Source organism: Phalacrocorax carbo, chromosome 24, assembly GCF_963921805.1.
Source record: "Phalacrocorax carbo chromosome 24, bPhaCar2.1, whole genome shotgun sequence".
Classification (NCBI taxonomy): Eukaryota; Metazoa; Chordata; class Aves; order Suliformes; family Phalacrocoracidae; genus Phalacrocorax; species Phalacrocorax carbo.
In genome coordinates this window covers 491,019-505,965 of record NC_087536.1, presented here as the reverse complement: position 1 = coordinate 505,965, position 14,947 = coordinate 491,019, and the positions used below count along the sequence as shown (strand labels likewise).

The following is a 14,947-nucleotide window of genomic DNA, read 5'->3' as shown; positions in this document are numbered from 1 at the left end:
GGTACCAGTGCCCACAGCCAGCTCCCAGTGCCCGGTACCGGTGCCTACAGCCAGCTCCCAGTGCCCGGTACCAGTGCCTACAGCCAGCTCCCAGTGCCTGGTACCAGTGCCCACAGCCAGCTCCCAGTGCCCAGTACCAGTGCCTACAGTGAGCTCCCAGTGCCCAGCAGCAGTGACCAGTGCCAGCTCCCAGTGCCTGGAACTACTGCCCCATGTAGGCTTCCAGTGCTGTCTTGCAGCTCCTGGTACCAGCTCCCAGTACCTGACACTGGTACCCAGTACTGCCTCCCAGAGCCAGCTCCCAGTGCCCAGCACCAGTGACCAGTGCCAGGTACCAATGACCAGTGCCAGCAACCAGTCCCTAGTAACAGTGACCAGTTGCCACTGGCTCCCAGGGCCAGCTCCCGGTTCCTGGCACCAGTGCCCAGTGCAAAGTCCCAGTGCCTGTTACCAGCTCCCACTACCCGGCACCAGTGACCTGTACCAGCTCTCAGTGCCTGGATCTATTGCCCACTGTAGGCTCCCAGTGCTGTCTCGCAGTTCCTGGTACCAGCTCCCAGTACGCAGCACCAGTACCCAGTACCGGCTCCCAGCATGTTGCATTAAGAGGTGGAAATTCAGCGCTGTCAGCCCATGAGGGATGCACTGACAGGACGGTCACTCTTAGCCCAGTCGTGCCCAGTAACGCCTCACGGCTGGATCCAGTAATAGTGCAGTTTATTGCAGCAACAGAAGTACAGGTCTGTGTCGGATTGCCGGTGATAAATGCGCTGTCTGCAAAGCATGTGTGAGTCTAAAGCGCTGAAACACAAAACACAAAATAACGAGCTTGTTCTCTCGATTTCCCAGGGGATCAGTAGGTGTAACCAAGTGTTCGAGTCTCGCCCAAAGGCATCCCTTTGTGGGGGGGGGAGGTTCAGCCCTCAGACTGATCCCAGCAGGCGCGATGGGATCTTCCCTCACATCCCTCTCTCTTGGAGGCATTTTTATACTATTGTATGTTGAGGTGGAGCTTGGGTGGCTCAAGTGATAGAGACCTTCGTTACTGGTGGGTGTAGGAATTCCTCGCATTGATTTCAAGGTATAGACTAAGAGAAATTCAGAGCGCAGCTCGGTGAGGGGTGGTTGTACCTTGGAGGTGGGTAGCTTTGGGGTGGAGGTGTGTCTTTTAGTATTATAATGAGATATAATGAGCAAAGCTCACCCCCGGGGCATGATGTGCAGGCACGGTTCCATGGTTCCATCCAGCCCCTGGATCTGCAGTGATTTGTGGACGAGCTTGGCCATGAAGCCTTCGCTTCACTCCCTCCTCCCCTTATCTCCCCTAGATGAGCACTGTGAGCCCCCGCAGCACTCTGCCCATCCAGAGCCCGCTGCCCAGCACCAATGCCCAGTACCACCTCCCAGTGCCTGGCACTGGTGCCAGCACCCAGAAACAGTGTCCAGTGCCAGCTCCCGGTTCCTTGTACCAGTGCAGAGCACCAGCTCCCAGTGCCTGACACCAGTGACCATTGCCAGCTCCCAGTGTCCAGTGACATCTCCCAAGCTTGGCACCAATGACCAGTGCCCCGTGCCACCCCCCATTGCCCCGTGCCACCCCCCAGCGCCCAGAGCCATCTCCCACTGCCACCCCACAGTGCCCCGAGGCATCTCCCAGTGCACCGTGCCCCACCAGTGCCCCCTCCCCTGCTCCCGCCCCCGCCCCTCCGGGCTCCCCCGGTGCCGCCGCCCGTTCCCCGCGGGGCGGAGCGGGGCGGAGCGGGGCCGCCGCCGGACCACGCCGTCAGACCGGAGCATCGCCATGTGGCCATACGCGCTGCTCTTCCTCGCCCTCCTCCTCCTCCTCTTCCTCCTCCTCCTCGCCCGGCTCCTGCGGGGCGCGGGCGCCCCCAGCCCCTTCGCCGCCGACGCCCGGCGCCCGCCCGCCCCACTCGTCACCGACAAGGCTGCCCGCAAGACGGTCCTCAAGGCAGGTACGGGGTCTGCCCCCCGCGCTCACCGGCAGCTTAGCCCCCCCTTCCCCCCCGGTGGGACCCCCCACCCCCGAGCTCACCCCCGCCCACGGCGGCAGCTCCACCCGGGGCAGCATGAACCCCCCAGGGTGGGGGCACCCACTGGCACAGCATCACACACTAGGGTGGCATCTGCCCCCTTGGCTGTGTCATCCCCCCGAGCGGCGTGTCCCCACTGTGCGGCATCACCCAGCCAGGCGGCATCACCCCCCCGGGTGATATCCTCCCACGGTATAGTGCCACCCGCCTTGGTGACATCCCCCCGTGCTACGGCATCACCCCCCAGGTTGGCATTGCCCCCCCGAGCGGCCCCCTCCCCTCCAGCAAAGGTTTCGGGGTCACCTGCCGGGTATCAGGCGCCCATTTGGGGGGTGCCACATCCGACCGCTGAGGATGCCACCCCCCCGCCCCCCCCAGTTTTCTCGGCAGATAAAGTCCCCGAGAGGCTCGATGCCATCGTGGTGGGCAGCGGCATCGGGGGCCTGGCAGCTGCTGCGCTGCTGGCGAAGGTGGGCAGGCGGGTGCTGGTGCTGGAGCAGCACGGGAAGCTGGGGGGCTGCTGCCACACCTTCAGCAAGAAGGGCTTCCAGTTCGACACCGGTACGGGCCATTTGGGGTCCCAAATTCACCCCTGGGTGATCGTGGCGGGGGGGTGGGGTGAGGGGCTGAGCCGCAGGGTGAGGTCGCAGGGAGCGGCTGGGGGTGGGGGGGTGCCTGTGGTGGGAACCGCACCCCTAACACCTGGAGTGGGCGTCCCCAGCACCCGCCCCGCCGTTATACAAGCACTTTTTCTGCATGAGTGGCGTGATGCTGCACACCTTCCAGCGCCCCAGAATCCTCCTGCTGAAGGATGAGGTGCTGCCGGTCACGCCCTGTTGCTGTAGCGCCAAGCCCCTATAGAATTCCCCATACCCAGCCCAGCCCCTATAGAATTCCCTGTCCAGGGGATGTCACATCAGGGCACATCTCCCTCAGCGAACTCCTTCCAGCAAGACAAAGTCCAGGTCTGTATGTCCCTCGAGTTGCACGGGATTAATTATTTACAGCAACAGAGAGGGCAAAAAAATATCAATGGCTAATAAAAAATCTCAAAAGCTGCTTAAAAACCAGCGGCGAGCGCTTGGTTTCCCTTCAGCCTGGAGTGGTGGGGTGGATGTTTCCCATCTTTTCCCTTTCCCCTCCACAGGGAGCTGCTGAGGGGGCAGAGGAATAAAAGGAGGGTGCTGTGCATCCCAGGGGTACAGGGTGGGGTGTGAAAAAGGGAAAAAAAACCCTAAAATAAACGAAAAATACATTGTCCAGGTATCCACTATGTGGGGCAGATGGAGGAGGGCTCCATCGTCCGCTTCATGTTGGACCAGCTGACGGAGGGGCAGCTGGAGTGGGCTCGGCTGCCAGCTGTCTACGATGCCGTGGTTTTGGGGGAGCCAGGCGGCGGCAGAACGTATCGCATCTATTCGGGGAAGAAGGAATATTTCCAAGGCTTGAAGGAGCAGTTTCCCAGGGAGGGGGCTGCTATTGATGAGTTTGAGCGGCTGGTGAAGGTAGATGGGAGCTTCGGCTTTGCCGCGGGGATGGGATGGGGGGTGGTTTTGGCTCTGGTCCCTCTCTGCGGGGTCATGTGAGGAGGGGAAATGCCCCCCCCCCAAACACCCAGGTATCGGGCAACTGCAGAGAATAACGGCTTTGCACAACCCATCCCTGCCCGACCCCAAAAGCATTGGGAAACACATCCAAAAAATCTCCCTTTTCTGCCTCAAAACCTCAGTGTCGCACCCAGAGTTTTAAGCCCACTCCCCACGGATGCTTGTGGTCCCGTGGGATGCGCTGGGACCCCTGTGAGCCCAGACAGCCCCTCTGCCAAGTGCTGTGGGATGATGGTCTGGGTCCCGCCAGCTGGCGGAGTCATTGCAATCATCAAAACAGTGCTAAATTAGCATTAATTAACACATGCCTTGAAACCACTGCAAAGGTGGGAGGCCTCCGCTGCAGGGGAGGTTTTTTTTGGGGGGGCGGATGCTCCCCTTGGCCACAGCTCCCTGGGATGTGGTGCTTAAGAGATGCTGTCGCCTCTCTGCCAGCCAAGTAGTAAATTTAAGGGGAAAAAGATGCTTTTGAGCATCTCTCGAGCCCACACCAGGGTTGGCTGCAGACCCCTGGCAGCGGATGCTCAGCGACAGCCTCCCCTCCCGCAGAGCGTCAGCGGCAGGACCGTGCTGTTGGGCTTCCTGAAAATGATCCCCCGGGCGCTGGCAACGCTGCTGTGCCGCTCGGGGCTGCTGCCGCGGCTCAGCCCCTTCTTCCAGCTGACATCGCGCAGCCTGAAGGAGGTGGTGGACGGTCTCACCACTGACCACGAGCTCAGGGCTGTCTTCAGCTACATCTTCCCCTCATACGGTAGGTAGCCAGGAGGCTCCGGGGCACCGTGGAGGTGAAGTTAAACCCTTTAAAAAGAAAAAAAATAACATAAGAACCCCCTTTTTTCTTTGCCGCTTTGTTGTGGTTTACAGGTGAGGGATGCTGCGTGCATGGATGCTCTGCAGCATCCTCACCCCAAGCCAGCGGCTGGTTGTCTCCATGTTCCCATTGCTCGCCTTCATCTCTTTCCCTCCGCATCCTTCAGCTTCACGGTGTGGCAGCGTCACTCCTCTTACACAAGGGAACATCTGCCCACCCTTAACCTCGCGCTGGCACCCACCACTCCAGCCTCGCCACAACCTTTTCGCCCTGAGCCTTCCCCTTCCTTGGTCCCGTCCACCCGGGGGTTTGCTCAAGGCCCCAGGGATTCCCCTGGCTCAGCAGCTGCAGCCCGAGTTGCAAAAGAGCCACAGGCTTTGCCACAGGGCCGCCCACGTCTGACACCCCCGCTGGTCCTCTGGGCACCAGTGACCCATTGTGTCTCAGCCGCATCCGTCCTTCCTTACAGCGTTGCGTCCAGCTGAGGACAGGGCATTCCTCATCCTAAAGACTTCAGGATAAGCCACAAAAACCACGGTTCAACACAAACTCCCCTTACGCTGCCCCTTTTTTCAGGTGTGGTCCCCTCCAAGGCCAGCTTCTCCATGCACAGCATCCTGGTGAACCACTTCCTCCGTGGCGCCTGGTACCCCAAAGGTGGGGCTGGAGAAATTGCCTTCCACATCATTCCCGTTATCCGGAAAGCCGGAGGCAACGTGCTGGGAAAGGCGCCGGTGCAGAGGATCCTGCTGGACTCTCAGGGCAAAGCCTGCGGTGAGCCTTGGCACGGGATGGGGCACATGCGGCTTCTCCCCGCCACGGTGTTGCTTTTAACCGGACCCGTTCCTCCCCTCCTCGCCTTTTCCTTCCAGGTGTGAGCGTCAAGAAAGGCCAAGATTTGGTGAACATCTTCGCTCCCATTATCATTTCAGACGCTGGGGTCTTCAACACCTACGAACGGCTGCTGCCGGCGGAGGCGCAGGCGTTGCCTGGTAAAACACGGCAGCGCTGGGTTTCGTTGGGGTTGCGGCGTTAACACCCCTCGCAGCCACAGCACGAAGCGGCTTCTTTATAATTATTTCTTAGACATCAGCAAAACCCTGTCATTCATGTTGTGGTATTCAAAACACGACCCCTGGCCATACGTTTCTTTGTGCAGGGTTTTTAATCAAGCCTAAATTAAATTGCCGAAACTGGCCGTTCAGCTGGCAAAGCCCTGGCTTGCTGCTCGGTTTCCCCAAAACCCACGGCATAGTGCCCCAAAACCTGTGAAAGTTGGTGAAATATCCACTTAAAGTCGGGTTGCTGCCACAGAATCCTGCTGCTTTGGAAGGGGCACGGTTGGGTGGGAAGGGGGCATGGCTGGGTGGGAGCTTTTTGGGCAACGGTCTACGACCATTCAACATTTGCAGAGTAGGACACATTTGAACCCAAGAAGGTCATTAAAACCAGCAAAAGCTCAAGCCAAGCATACCCTAAAGCATCCCCCATAGGAAATCGCAGTGCTACTGCCTTCCTTACGGCTTGCAGGAGTTGCCATCCCACCCTTTGGGCACACATGGGATGTTTTGAGATAAATCAGGTTTTTTGAGTCAACATGGGAGCAACATAGATATGAGTGGGGCTTCTTCTAGGAGAAACCACTTCTCCATAGCTGAGGATCCCAAGAAGACACTAATTTTCCCCTTCTTCCCTCCCTATCACAGCGATCCAGTCTCAGCTTCACATGGTGACGCACGGCGAAGCGGCTTTCACTGTCTTTGTAGGTCTTAATGGCTCAAGGGAAGAGCTGGGGCTGGAGCCCACCAACTACTTCATGTATGCAGAAGATAACCTGGATGAAATGTAGGTTTGGCTTCACCTTAGACGTGCTTCATTAAGTGTAAGGAGAGGAATTCCTGGGTGGTGACTCAGAAAACGCTCTTGGCAGAGCCTCGCTCCGTGGAGATTTGCAGGTAGCAAGTATTCATGGAAAGGTTTGCATCAAAACCCACCTCAAACCCTTGTATCTCTCCGCAGAACGAATCGCTACCTGGCTTCTTCCAGGGAAGAAGCTGCCAAGAACATCCCTCTCCTGTTTGTCACCTGCCCGTCAGCCAAGGACCCCACCTGGGAAGCAAGGCACCCAGGTAAATGCCCAACCACCCACGCTTGGGAGTGGCTTGAGAACTCTTGCTGGGTTTTGGTTCGTTTGATGGTGGCAAACAAGGAGTTTCGCCTAAAATAGCCATGTTCAAAGCTGCTGAGCAGCTTGCTCACGGAAACTGGTCTTTGGGATAACTGGACGAAGGATATGGGACCACAAAGACCTGGGGACGTCCCAGGTGGTTGCATGGGGAGGATTGGGTTTGCGGCAGTGAAACGGTGGCGTGAGGGTGGGCAGAGGGACAACGGCCCCAACCTTGTCCTGCTGCAGGTAAATCCACGCTGGCCATCGTGACCTTCGCCAAATACGAGTGGTTTGAGGAGTGGAAGGACAAACAGGTCAATAAGCGGGGAGATGATTATGAGAGGTTGAAGACCACCTTTGTGGACACCATCATGCAGGTTGTCTTCAAGCTCTACCCTCGCATCGAGGACAGGGTGAGGAAACCTGGGGCGCATGGGTCCTCCAGCTAGGTCCTGCCTACCCAGCCCCATCCTGCAACTGTAGGAGCAGGGTCCAAGTCTGCTGGATGTGAGGTCCAGCACCAACCCATCACCACTGCCTCCTGACCATGGTGCATGGGGGATCTGATGGTCCTCCAGGACCATCCTGGGACCAAACTTGGCCAGAACCACCACCCAAGGGTCTACAGGGAAACCTGTCCCAGCCCGAACCAGCTTTCTGGAGCACAACGAGACACCCCACACCATCACGCCTACCCCATGCAGACCACTTGTCCCCTTGTTCCCCTCCCCAGATCGAGTACATCGAGGGAGGGACGCCCCTCACCAACCAGCACTACCTCGGCAGCCCCAGGGGGGAGCTCTACGGCATCGACCACAGCATCGCCCGCCTCCAAGCTGAAACCATTGCCACCCTGAGGGCGCAGACGGCTGTCCCCAACCTCTACCTGACAGGTACCACAGCCACCATGTTCTCAGATGAGGGCACCTCTGGGGAAGCTGGAAGGTGGGGATAAAAACCCCCTTCAATCCTGCAATGAAATAAGAGGACAAGCTGCTGATGTGCCACGGGGTGATGCAAGAGTCACTGGAGCAGGTTGAAGTGCATCTGTCCCGACAGCAACGAGCTGCGCCTCCTCTGGGATGTGGTCTCCCTGCCCAGCACCAATTGATTCCAGCTGGGCAGGATGAGGCCCTTTCCCTGCTGGGGAGAGAGAAGGGGTCAAGGAGGGAGGGGTTTCGTGGGTTCAGACCCCAGGGTTGGCCTGGGGGCAGCTGGAAGGTGAGGAAAGTGGGTGGTGGTTGGGGATGGCGATGGTCAGTTGGGGGTGGGGAGCGTGGCTGCTCATGGGTTCCCACCACAGCTGCTGCCATCGCCGCCTCCTGCTCTCTTCCAGGGCAGGATTTGTGCCTAGGGGGCTTCGTGGGGGCCCTGCAAGGAGCCTTCATCTGCGCCAGCGCCGTCCTCAAGCGCAACCTCTACGTCGACGTGGCATGGCTGCAAAAGCGCACGCAGCCCACCAACGTCAAGAAGAGGGACTAAAGCCCGCCATCCCACCAGCCAGGACCTCCCTTCCCCCCAGCCCACTGGATCACCCCCAGTGCCTTATTTTTCAGCTGTCGATCACCGTAGCACATCCTTCTTTAATGTAAAGTCAAAGGGTTACAGCCCAGGAAGACGCCATTCCCATTTCCAGCAAGCTTGCCTTGGACCTTACCCACCTAGAGCTCACCTCATTCCACCACGATGTCCATCACTAGCAAGGAAAAGCCAGCGCTGATCCCTGGCCCCCCTTTTTGAGGGCAAACCCCTTCTCCTGGCGTAGGAAAGAGGAGCTCCAGGAGCTGCCATGTGCAGCAGTGGCCAGCATAGAACCCCCAAAACCAGGCTGCAGCTGCTTCTACCAGCAACGCCCGTGGTCGCTTGATGCCCACCAGAGTCTGACAGCTGCCGGCACCATCTGGAGAGCATCAGCCTTCACCTGCATCCCCCAGACCCACTGGGCCGAGGGCAGCGAGCCCGCCGGCGGTGCTTTTCCCCTTTGAGATGGCAGCTTTGGCACCGAGTCGGGCTCATAAAGCTCCACATGGGACGCAGCAGCCCCGGGGGCCGCAGAGGCAGAGGAAGCAGCACCTCCCCAAGACAGGGCTGGGCACAGGCTTGCCCAGGTGGTGTCAGGCAGGGTCAGTAAACCCCTGCCAGCCGCTGGACGGGCACCGGCTGCGTTGGAGCAATGGGAAATCACACCGGCCTAAGCCCCATCGCCGTGTTTTAACGAAGACACCTGGGAGAAGAGGCTCACAGGCACGGTCCCTGGGGGAGGAACCAGCTCCTGCTCAACAGGGAGGTGGAGCGAGTGGGTTCTTCTGGCTTGCCAAGGCCAGGCACGAAGGCTGGAGCGATTTAAGCCAGGTTAAGAGCTATGTAGGAGCAATGGTTCCTGGTAGCTGTGGACCAGTGTGCTCCGCAACGCTGTGACGTTTCAGTGCTGCTCTACCCTCCATCGCCCAGGGACGTGTGATGGCACAAACAGCCACTCCTTCAGCAATTAAAAAAAAATAATCTAGCCTTTCTGTCTGCTGGGAAAAGCTTGGGAGCATGATCAAAGTCCTCTCCAAAGGGCAAGGGAAGCACGTGAGACCAGAAATAAATGAAAAAAAATAACCATCATCTTGTGATTTGCGCCTTGTGATGTGGGTTCAGCAGGGCTGGGTTAGGGTGGCAGAAGGCGGCTGCTTTTTGACACTCCATGCGGGCAAGTTTGGAAAGGGACGGAGAGAGGGGATGCAGCCGAGACCCGTCCTTGTGAGCGTGTCGCTGGGGGCTCATCCCGCAGCAGCACGGACTGTTTTGGGGAGGAATAACTGCAGAAGTGCCATAAATGGGTACCCCAAGTGGGTAAAACCAGGTGGCAAACGCCTATTGCCTCGCCCGGAGCAGGCAGCGTTAGGCAATAAGCAACACTGGCCAAAACGCCCTGCTGGGAGCTCACGGGGGAAGCTGGAAGGGGCTGTTTTCCCCACGGTCAGTGATGGGAAGTGGGAATTGCCTGGCTTTTTGAGGACACAAAGACACGGACACGGTGAGAAAGGCAGGGAGGGATTGCCTGGCTGCTCCTGGTGCTTCCCGCACCGCAGCATTTCCATCCCCCAGCCCTCCCCAACCCCTCCCCATCCCCGTGCAAGTAAAGAAACCCCCTTTTTAATTTTTTTTTTCCCCACCCTACATATGCCCCAAATGCTCGAGGCTGGATGGTGCCGGCCCGGCCCTCTCACGGCTGGCAACGCCGGCCGAACCCCAACCCTCTCCTACCGCCGTGAGTCACGCCCAGGTGCCATCTCGCCGCCGCAGCAGGTGACAGGCCATCGCTCCTGCCTTGCCCTTGACAATCAGTCAGGCTGGTGCTGAGTCAGCCGGGGAGCAGGATACGCTCTCCTGGACTTCCTGAAGGAGCGCTCGGGGCTCGCTGCGAGACAAGCCTGACCTCCGCGGCAGCACAGCGGGGGCTTCGAGACCCCCACCCGTCCGAGGGGACATCCCGGCATGTCCCAGCCAAGGCAGAGCCGGGCTCTTGTCATCGTCAACACCCATTTCCACAGCAGCGACGGTGATGTGGCGTTCGGGACCCGGAGAGGAGCCAAGAGGGAAGCGGAGAAGCTTTCCAAAATACTCTCACGACTCAACTACAAGGTGAAGCTGATGCATAACAAGACAGCCAAGGAGATAGAAGACCTCTACCAGCAAGGTACGCGCCCCCCCCACCAGCCCCTAACGCCCCTCCTCAGCCCCCATTTCCCACCTCTCGCTCTAAGCCCCCTCCCCGGGAGCCTGAGCTGACGCTCAAGGCATCGGTTCGGCCGTGTCGTTGCAGAGCGTCGCTGTGAGCACGGGGAGTACTTTGTGAGCATCATCTCCAGCCACGGGAAGGAAGGGGTCTTATTTGGTTGCGACTCAGAGCCAGTTAAGCTGAGCCGGATTTTCCAGATTTTATCCTCAGAAAAGTGCCCGGTGCTCACCAAAATACCCAAAATCTTCTTTATCCAGGTAACACAGCCGCTGGACGATAATTTGATCTTGTTTTTGCTAAGTTTGTGCAGAATTAGACTGGCCCAAGCGTGAGGCTTGAGGCTGCTGCCAGTATAAATCTGTTTTAATTGTTGATTTTGGTACATCCACGTGAGACCTTGGTCCCTTTTTCACTCCCCAGCTTCCCACAACCCTCCATCCCTCTCTCTTCGTGCTTTCGCTGATTTTGAAGACTCCTTGCTCCCTACAAACACTCCTCTCCCAGCCTGTCGTCATCCATACACGTGTCCCTCCTTTGGGAAACAGCCTCAGACTTTTCCCAGTGTCTCCACTTGATGGTTGGACTTGATGATCTTAGAGGTCTCTTCCAACCTCAGTGATTCGATGATTCTAGGAGCGTTTCTCCTGGTGGTTGGCACCCTCTGCACTACCTGGGTTGAAACCAAATCATCTACCACAACACGTGACATCGCTGGGATCAAATATGCCTCCCAGACGCCACCAGGGAACAGACGAATCAGTAAAAGCTGCCTTCAAATCCCATCACCGTGACATCTGGGCGCAGCAAACTCCTGGGGAAGGGCTGGGAGAAGCCCAGCTGTGAACTCATGATGTAGCAGGGAGGAAAATAAAGCCCCCAGCTGGTTCCCAAGCAGCAAAGCCGCGGGCAGCGTGAGCATGCCCATGCAGGAATGGAGCTCTGGAAGTACGCCTTAAAGCTGACACGGCAGGGGGGATTAGATCACTGAAGAAACAAATAATTCGGCAGCTGGACAGATGCCAGCAGATAGCTCTGCAAGCATCATGCAAACATCCAGACAACTTTTCACCTGAAAGCCAGTCGGGGACGTCCCCCGACAAGCCAACAAACCCGGAGACTGATCTGGGCACCGCAATTTGCGGGCAAACCTCATGCTTGTGCTGGTGAACGCCGTCCTCGGAGAGCAAACACCGCAGGGCTGAGGGTGCGAAGAGAAGGGCTGCTTCCCCTCAGCATCACCCCAGCTCTCGGGTCCCCCGGCTCCTGGTGGCCCTTGCCCACCTCTCTGGGCTGGCCGGTGCCAGGGTGGCGCAGCTGAGCGAGGATTGACCCCTGGAGGGGAGTTTGCACAGGGAGAGGTGAGGGGATGCTCCCCTCTGCCCTCATACTGGGTGACGTCCACCGCTGCCGTTTGGTCTGGTCCCAGCCAACACGACCCAGCAGAGGTGGCTCCAGGTGGGGGCGAAGCGTACCCTCAGGGCAGCCTCAGCACCACTAGTCCCTCCCCAGCACCCTCCCAACACCAGCCCTGCACTCCATCCCTGCAAGAAAGACCAAACCATAGAATCACAGAATCATTAAGGCTGGAAGAGACCTCTAGAATCATCAAGTCCAACCCCAAACTGACCACTACCATGTCTCCTAAACCATGCCCCCAGGTGCCACGGCTACATGGTGTTTGAACCCCCCCAGGGACGGTGACTCCCCCACCTCTCTGGGCAGCCTGTGCCAGGGCCTGACCCCTCTGGCAGGGAAGGCATTTTCCCTCACGTCCAACCTAAACCTGCCCTGACGCAGCTTGAGGCCGTTCCCTCTCGCCCTGTCCCTGGTGACTTGGGAGCAGAGACCAACCCCGTCTGTGATGGATGAGGAGGGAAGGGGAGGCTCGGTGGATGCGAAGGGAAGGGGATGGAACGGGAGACGAACCACGTGGGGCTGTAGGACTCGGGGAGCAGGAGCTAGGAAGGGCTCTGCACCAGGGGATGGGCTGTAGGCTTGGCTTGGGTGGGGGGCTACAGGTCCACAGGGAGCTCCCCAGAGACCCCAGGAGCTTTAGGCTTGCCCCAGAGATGGGCAAAAGGAGTGGAGCAGGGGGAAGCTCACAACAGCCGTTCTGCCTACAGGCTTGCCGGGGGCAAGAACTCGACCAGGGGGTGGTTGTGGAGTGTGACAGCGGGGAGCCTGAGCCAGGGCGCGAGCCAGACTGCTTCTCCGACTACCTCTCCATCCCTCCCCAAACCGTCGTGATGTTCGCCTGCAGCCCAGGTAAGGGAGAGCCCCCGACACACCAACGCCAGCCGAAAACGTTTCCGTTTGGAAACGTTGCCATCACAGGGCCAGGGCGCAGCCAACGTTGCTCTCCTTCCTTCACACTCTGCAGGCTACGTGGCCTTCCTCAGCATCTCCGGATCCATGTTCCTCCAGGCCCTGCTCAAGGTGCTGGAGGGAGAGGAACGTCACCTGGCCCTCAACCGCCTCATGACCCGCATTAACTGGGAGGTGGCGTTTTGCTGCCAGGCCAGGGGCACCTACGAGGGATGCAAGGAGATGCCCTGCTTCGTCACCAACCTGCTGCAGGAGGTCTTCCCCTTCTCAGCACCCATCATGGAGGAGGCAGACGGCGTCTGAGAGGTGCCAGCTCTGCAGAGGAGCCCGAGGGGCAAAGAGCAGCACCTCGGCTGCCAGAAGTCCCCTGTTGCGCACAGAGAAAAAAGGACAAGTTACAAGAAAACCAGCAGAAAACGCCTCTGAAAAGGTGACCAGCTCAACCTAGGATGTGCCGGAGCTACCGGGGGGAGGTTTTAACAAGCCAAGGGCAGCTGGGGCAAATCCTACCACGGGACCTTCCGCAGAGCAGAAACAGCTGATCTAAGCACACCACAGTGCAGCAACACCCAAACGCCCTACGGCAGCAGCGCCGTGGCTACCCACAGCCCCGGAGCGGGGCGCGAACCTGCTCCTCGCCCTGGTTCCCTTACACAAAAGAGCTCCAACCTGGCAAATGCACTCTCACCCATTTTGTTTTTTCCTTTTAGTCTAAATAAACCTTCACAGGCCATGGACTTTCGTCTGACAGAGGCAAAGCTGATGAGTTCACCTGGCTGGTGCCCTACCCATAATGAAAATACTGCTGCCCTGCTGTAAACATGACCTCAAGTTCGAGCTGTTTGTTCACGAGGCCGTTTAGAAAATCATGGCTCTTAAAAAAAAAAAATAATAGGGTGGTTACCAGGATCTGCAGTCGGTGGGTTGAGCTGGGAGCTGGCGTGAAGGTCAGGGAGTGCATTTGGGAGCATTTGCTCGAGGTAGATCTCAGGGCTCATGACAAATAACCGGGGCCTCGCGAGCTTCCTTCTTACGTGAGGATGGGGAGAGGGGGAAGCTCCGGCCGGGGTGCGAGCGGAGGGGACGGATGCACTGGGACACCTCAAGGGCTTGATGTATTTGCTCAAGGTCTTCTCTTCCCATTGCCTCTTTGGTCCCAAGAATAAACACAAAAGCCACATCAATGGAAAGCCTGACGGGCTCCTGCGCAGAATGCGGGGCCATCCCTGGAGTGCGAGACGGGACCGGTCCTCAGACGGCTGCAGGAGGAGGAGGGAGGCGCCGGAGGAGGTGAAGAGCTCCACTGAAGCGGGCAGAGTTTCACCCTGCGCTCATGCGTTAAGCTCTTCATTACACCTGCGCCGCCTCCACCCTGAGCTCCTCTCAGATAAACTCTGGCCGTATTGGTATTTCTCAGCGTAGCCCTGAGCAATTCAGCCCCAATAAGCAGAGCCCAACCCAGCTGGCAGGTAGTTTAGGTTTCCTTTAGCATGTTTTCCACTCCCGGACTTTGGCTCGCGGGTAGGCGTGCGGTGCAGCTGCCCCAGCTCGGCGCTCGCCGCATCCTGGCACGCGTGGTGGGGCCTCTCTCCCTCGAGGGACCTGCAGGGTTGTTCCTTCCCCCCTACATTCGCTCTACCTCTAGGAATGAAATAGCTTTGGGACCTTTACGGCACGCTCAGATCAGGGTGGAACTGGGCAAGGAGTTCAAACAGCTCTTGGAGCGCAACTGAGTAATTCTTGCTTCTTTGGGAAATCGCCCTGAAGACGCGCAGCAGAGCGATGCTCTGGTCTCCTGCAGCAAGGCTTGGACGAGCGCTCAACCCAACGATCCCACGTGCGGACGAGTGGAGTACTTTCATTTTGGTCCCCCACTTCCACCCTTTTTTTCCTCCCTCAAGCTCTCAGCAACCCCTTCAACAGGAAAACAAGCGGCCCTCCCTTTTTCCTAGCCCATCCCCTGCGCTCGCTGCAAGCAGCTGGTGCCCAGCCAAGTTGGAGGAGAGGGCAGGAGGGTGGATTTTCTCCTTTTAGGGAAAAAGTGGGGGAAAGGAGAAAGTTTCTTCCATTTTCTGCAGAAAGCAGCAGTAAACGCTGCCCAGAATCGCCCTCATCATCTGCTGTTGGTCGTGGCACCCTCTCTTCCCCTTTCCACGGCCGGTTGGGCAGCAGCAGCCCACACAGGCTGCTCTTGCCGAGAGGGAACACAAGCGGCACCACCAGGCTCTCTTTTCCAGTCTCTCCCAGTCTCTGCTG

At 58.4% G+C, this 14,947-nt stretch overlaps 2 protein-coding genes and 1 long non-coding RNA gene across 4 annotated transcripts; 2 read left to right on the top strand and 1 right to left on the bottom strand.

Moving 5' to 3' along the window:
* The first annotated feature begins 1,733 nt into the window (after positions 1–1,733).
* Positions 1,734–9,258, top strand: RETSAT (retinol saturase). Of its 2 annotated transcripts, none has more exons than XM_064472767.1 (11): positions 1,734–1,973; positions 2,430–2,612; positions 3,315–3,556; positions 4,208–4,409; positions 5,046–5,243; positions 5,342–5,461; positions 6,236–6,314; positions 6,489–6,598; positions 6,886–7,052; positions 7,373–7,532; positions 7,976–9,258. In XM_064472767.1, the coding sequence occupies exons 1-11, from the start codon at positions 1,802–1,804 to the stop codon at positions 8,119–8,121; spliced, it is 1,779 nt and encodes a 592-aa protein (XP_064328837.1). In that variant the 5' UTR covers positions 1,734–1,801; the 3' UTR covers positions 8,122–9,258. The 2 variants fall into 2 exon arrangements, with proteins under 2 accessions (XP_064328837.1, XP_064328836.1); XM_064472766.1 differs by having other exon boundaries at positions 1,735–1,973; positions 6,176–6,314.
* LOC135317110 (uncharacterized) lies at positions 3,030–13,024 on the bottom strand. Its single transcript, XR_010376222.1, has 2 exons — positions 12,935–13,024; positions 3,030–4,456 (listed from the first exon to the last, which is right to left on the bottom strand). It is a non-coding gene; the product is annotated as an uncharacterized LOC135317110 (long non-coding RNA).
* LOC104042214 (caspase-3) lies at positions 9,304–13,428 on the top strand. The gene is made up of 4 exons (XM_064472769.1): positions 9,304–10,324; positions 10,451–10,623; positions 12,490–12,631; positions 12,747–13,428. Exons 1-4 carry the CDS (start codon positions 10,123–10,125, stop codon positions 12,992–12,994), a joined length of 765 nt encoding a protein of 254 aa, XP_064328839.1. The 5' UTR covers positions 9,304–10,122; the 3' UTR covers positions 12,995–13,428.
* Positions 13,429–14,947: the final 1,519 nt, after the last annotated feature.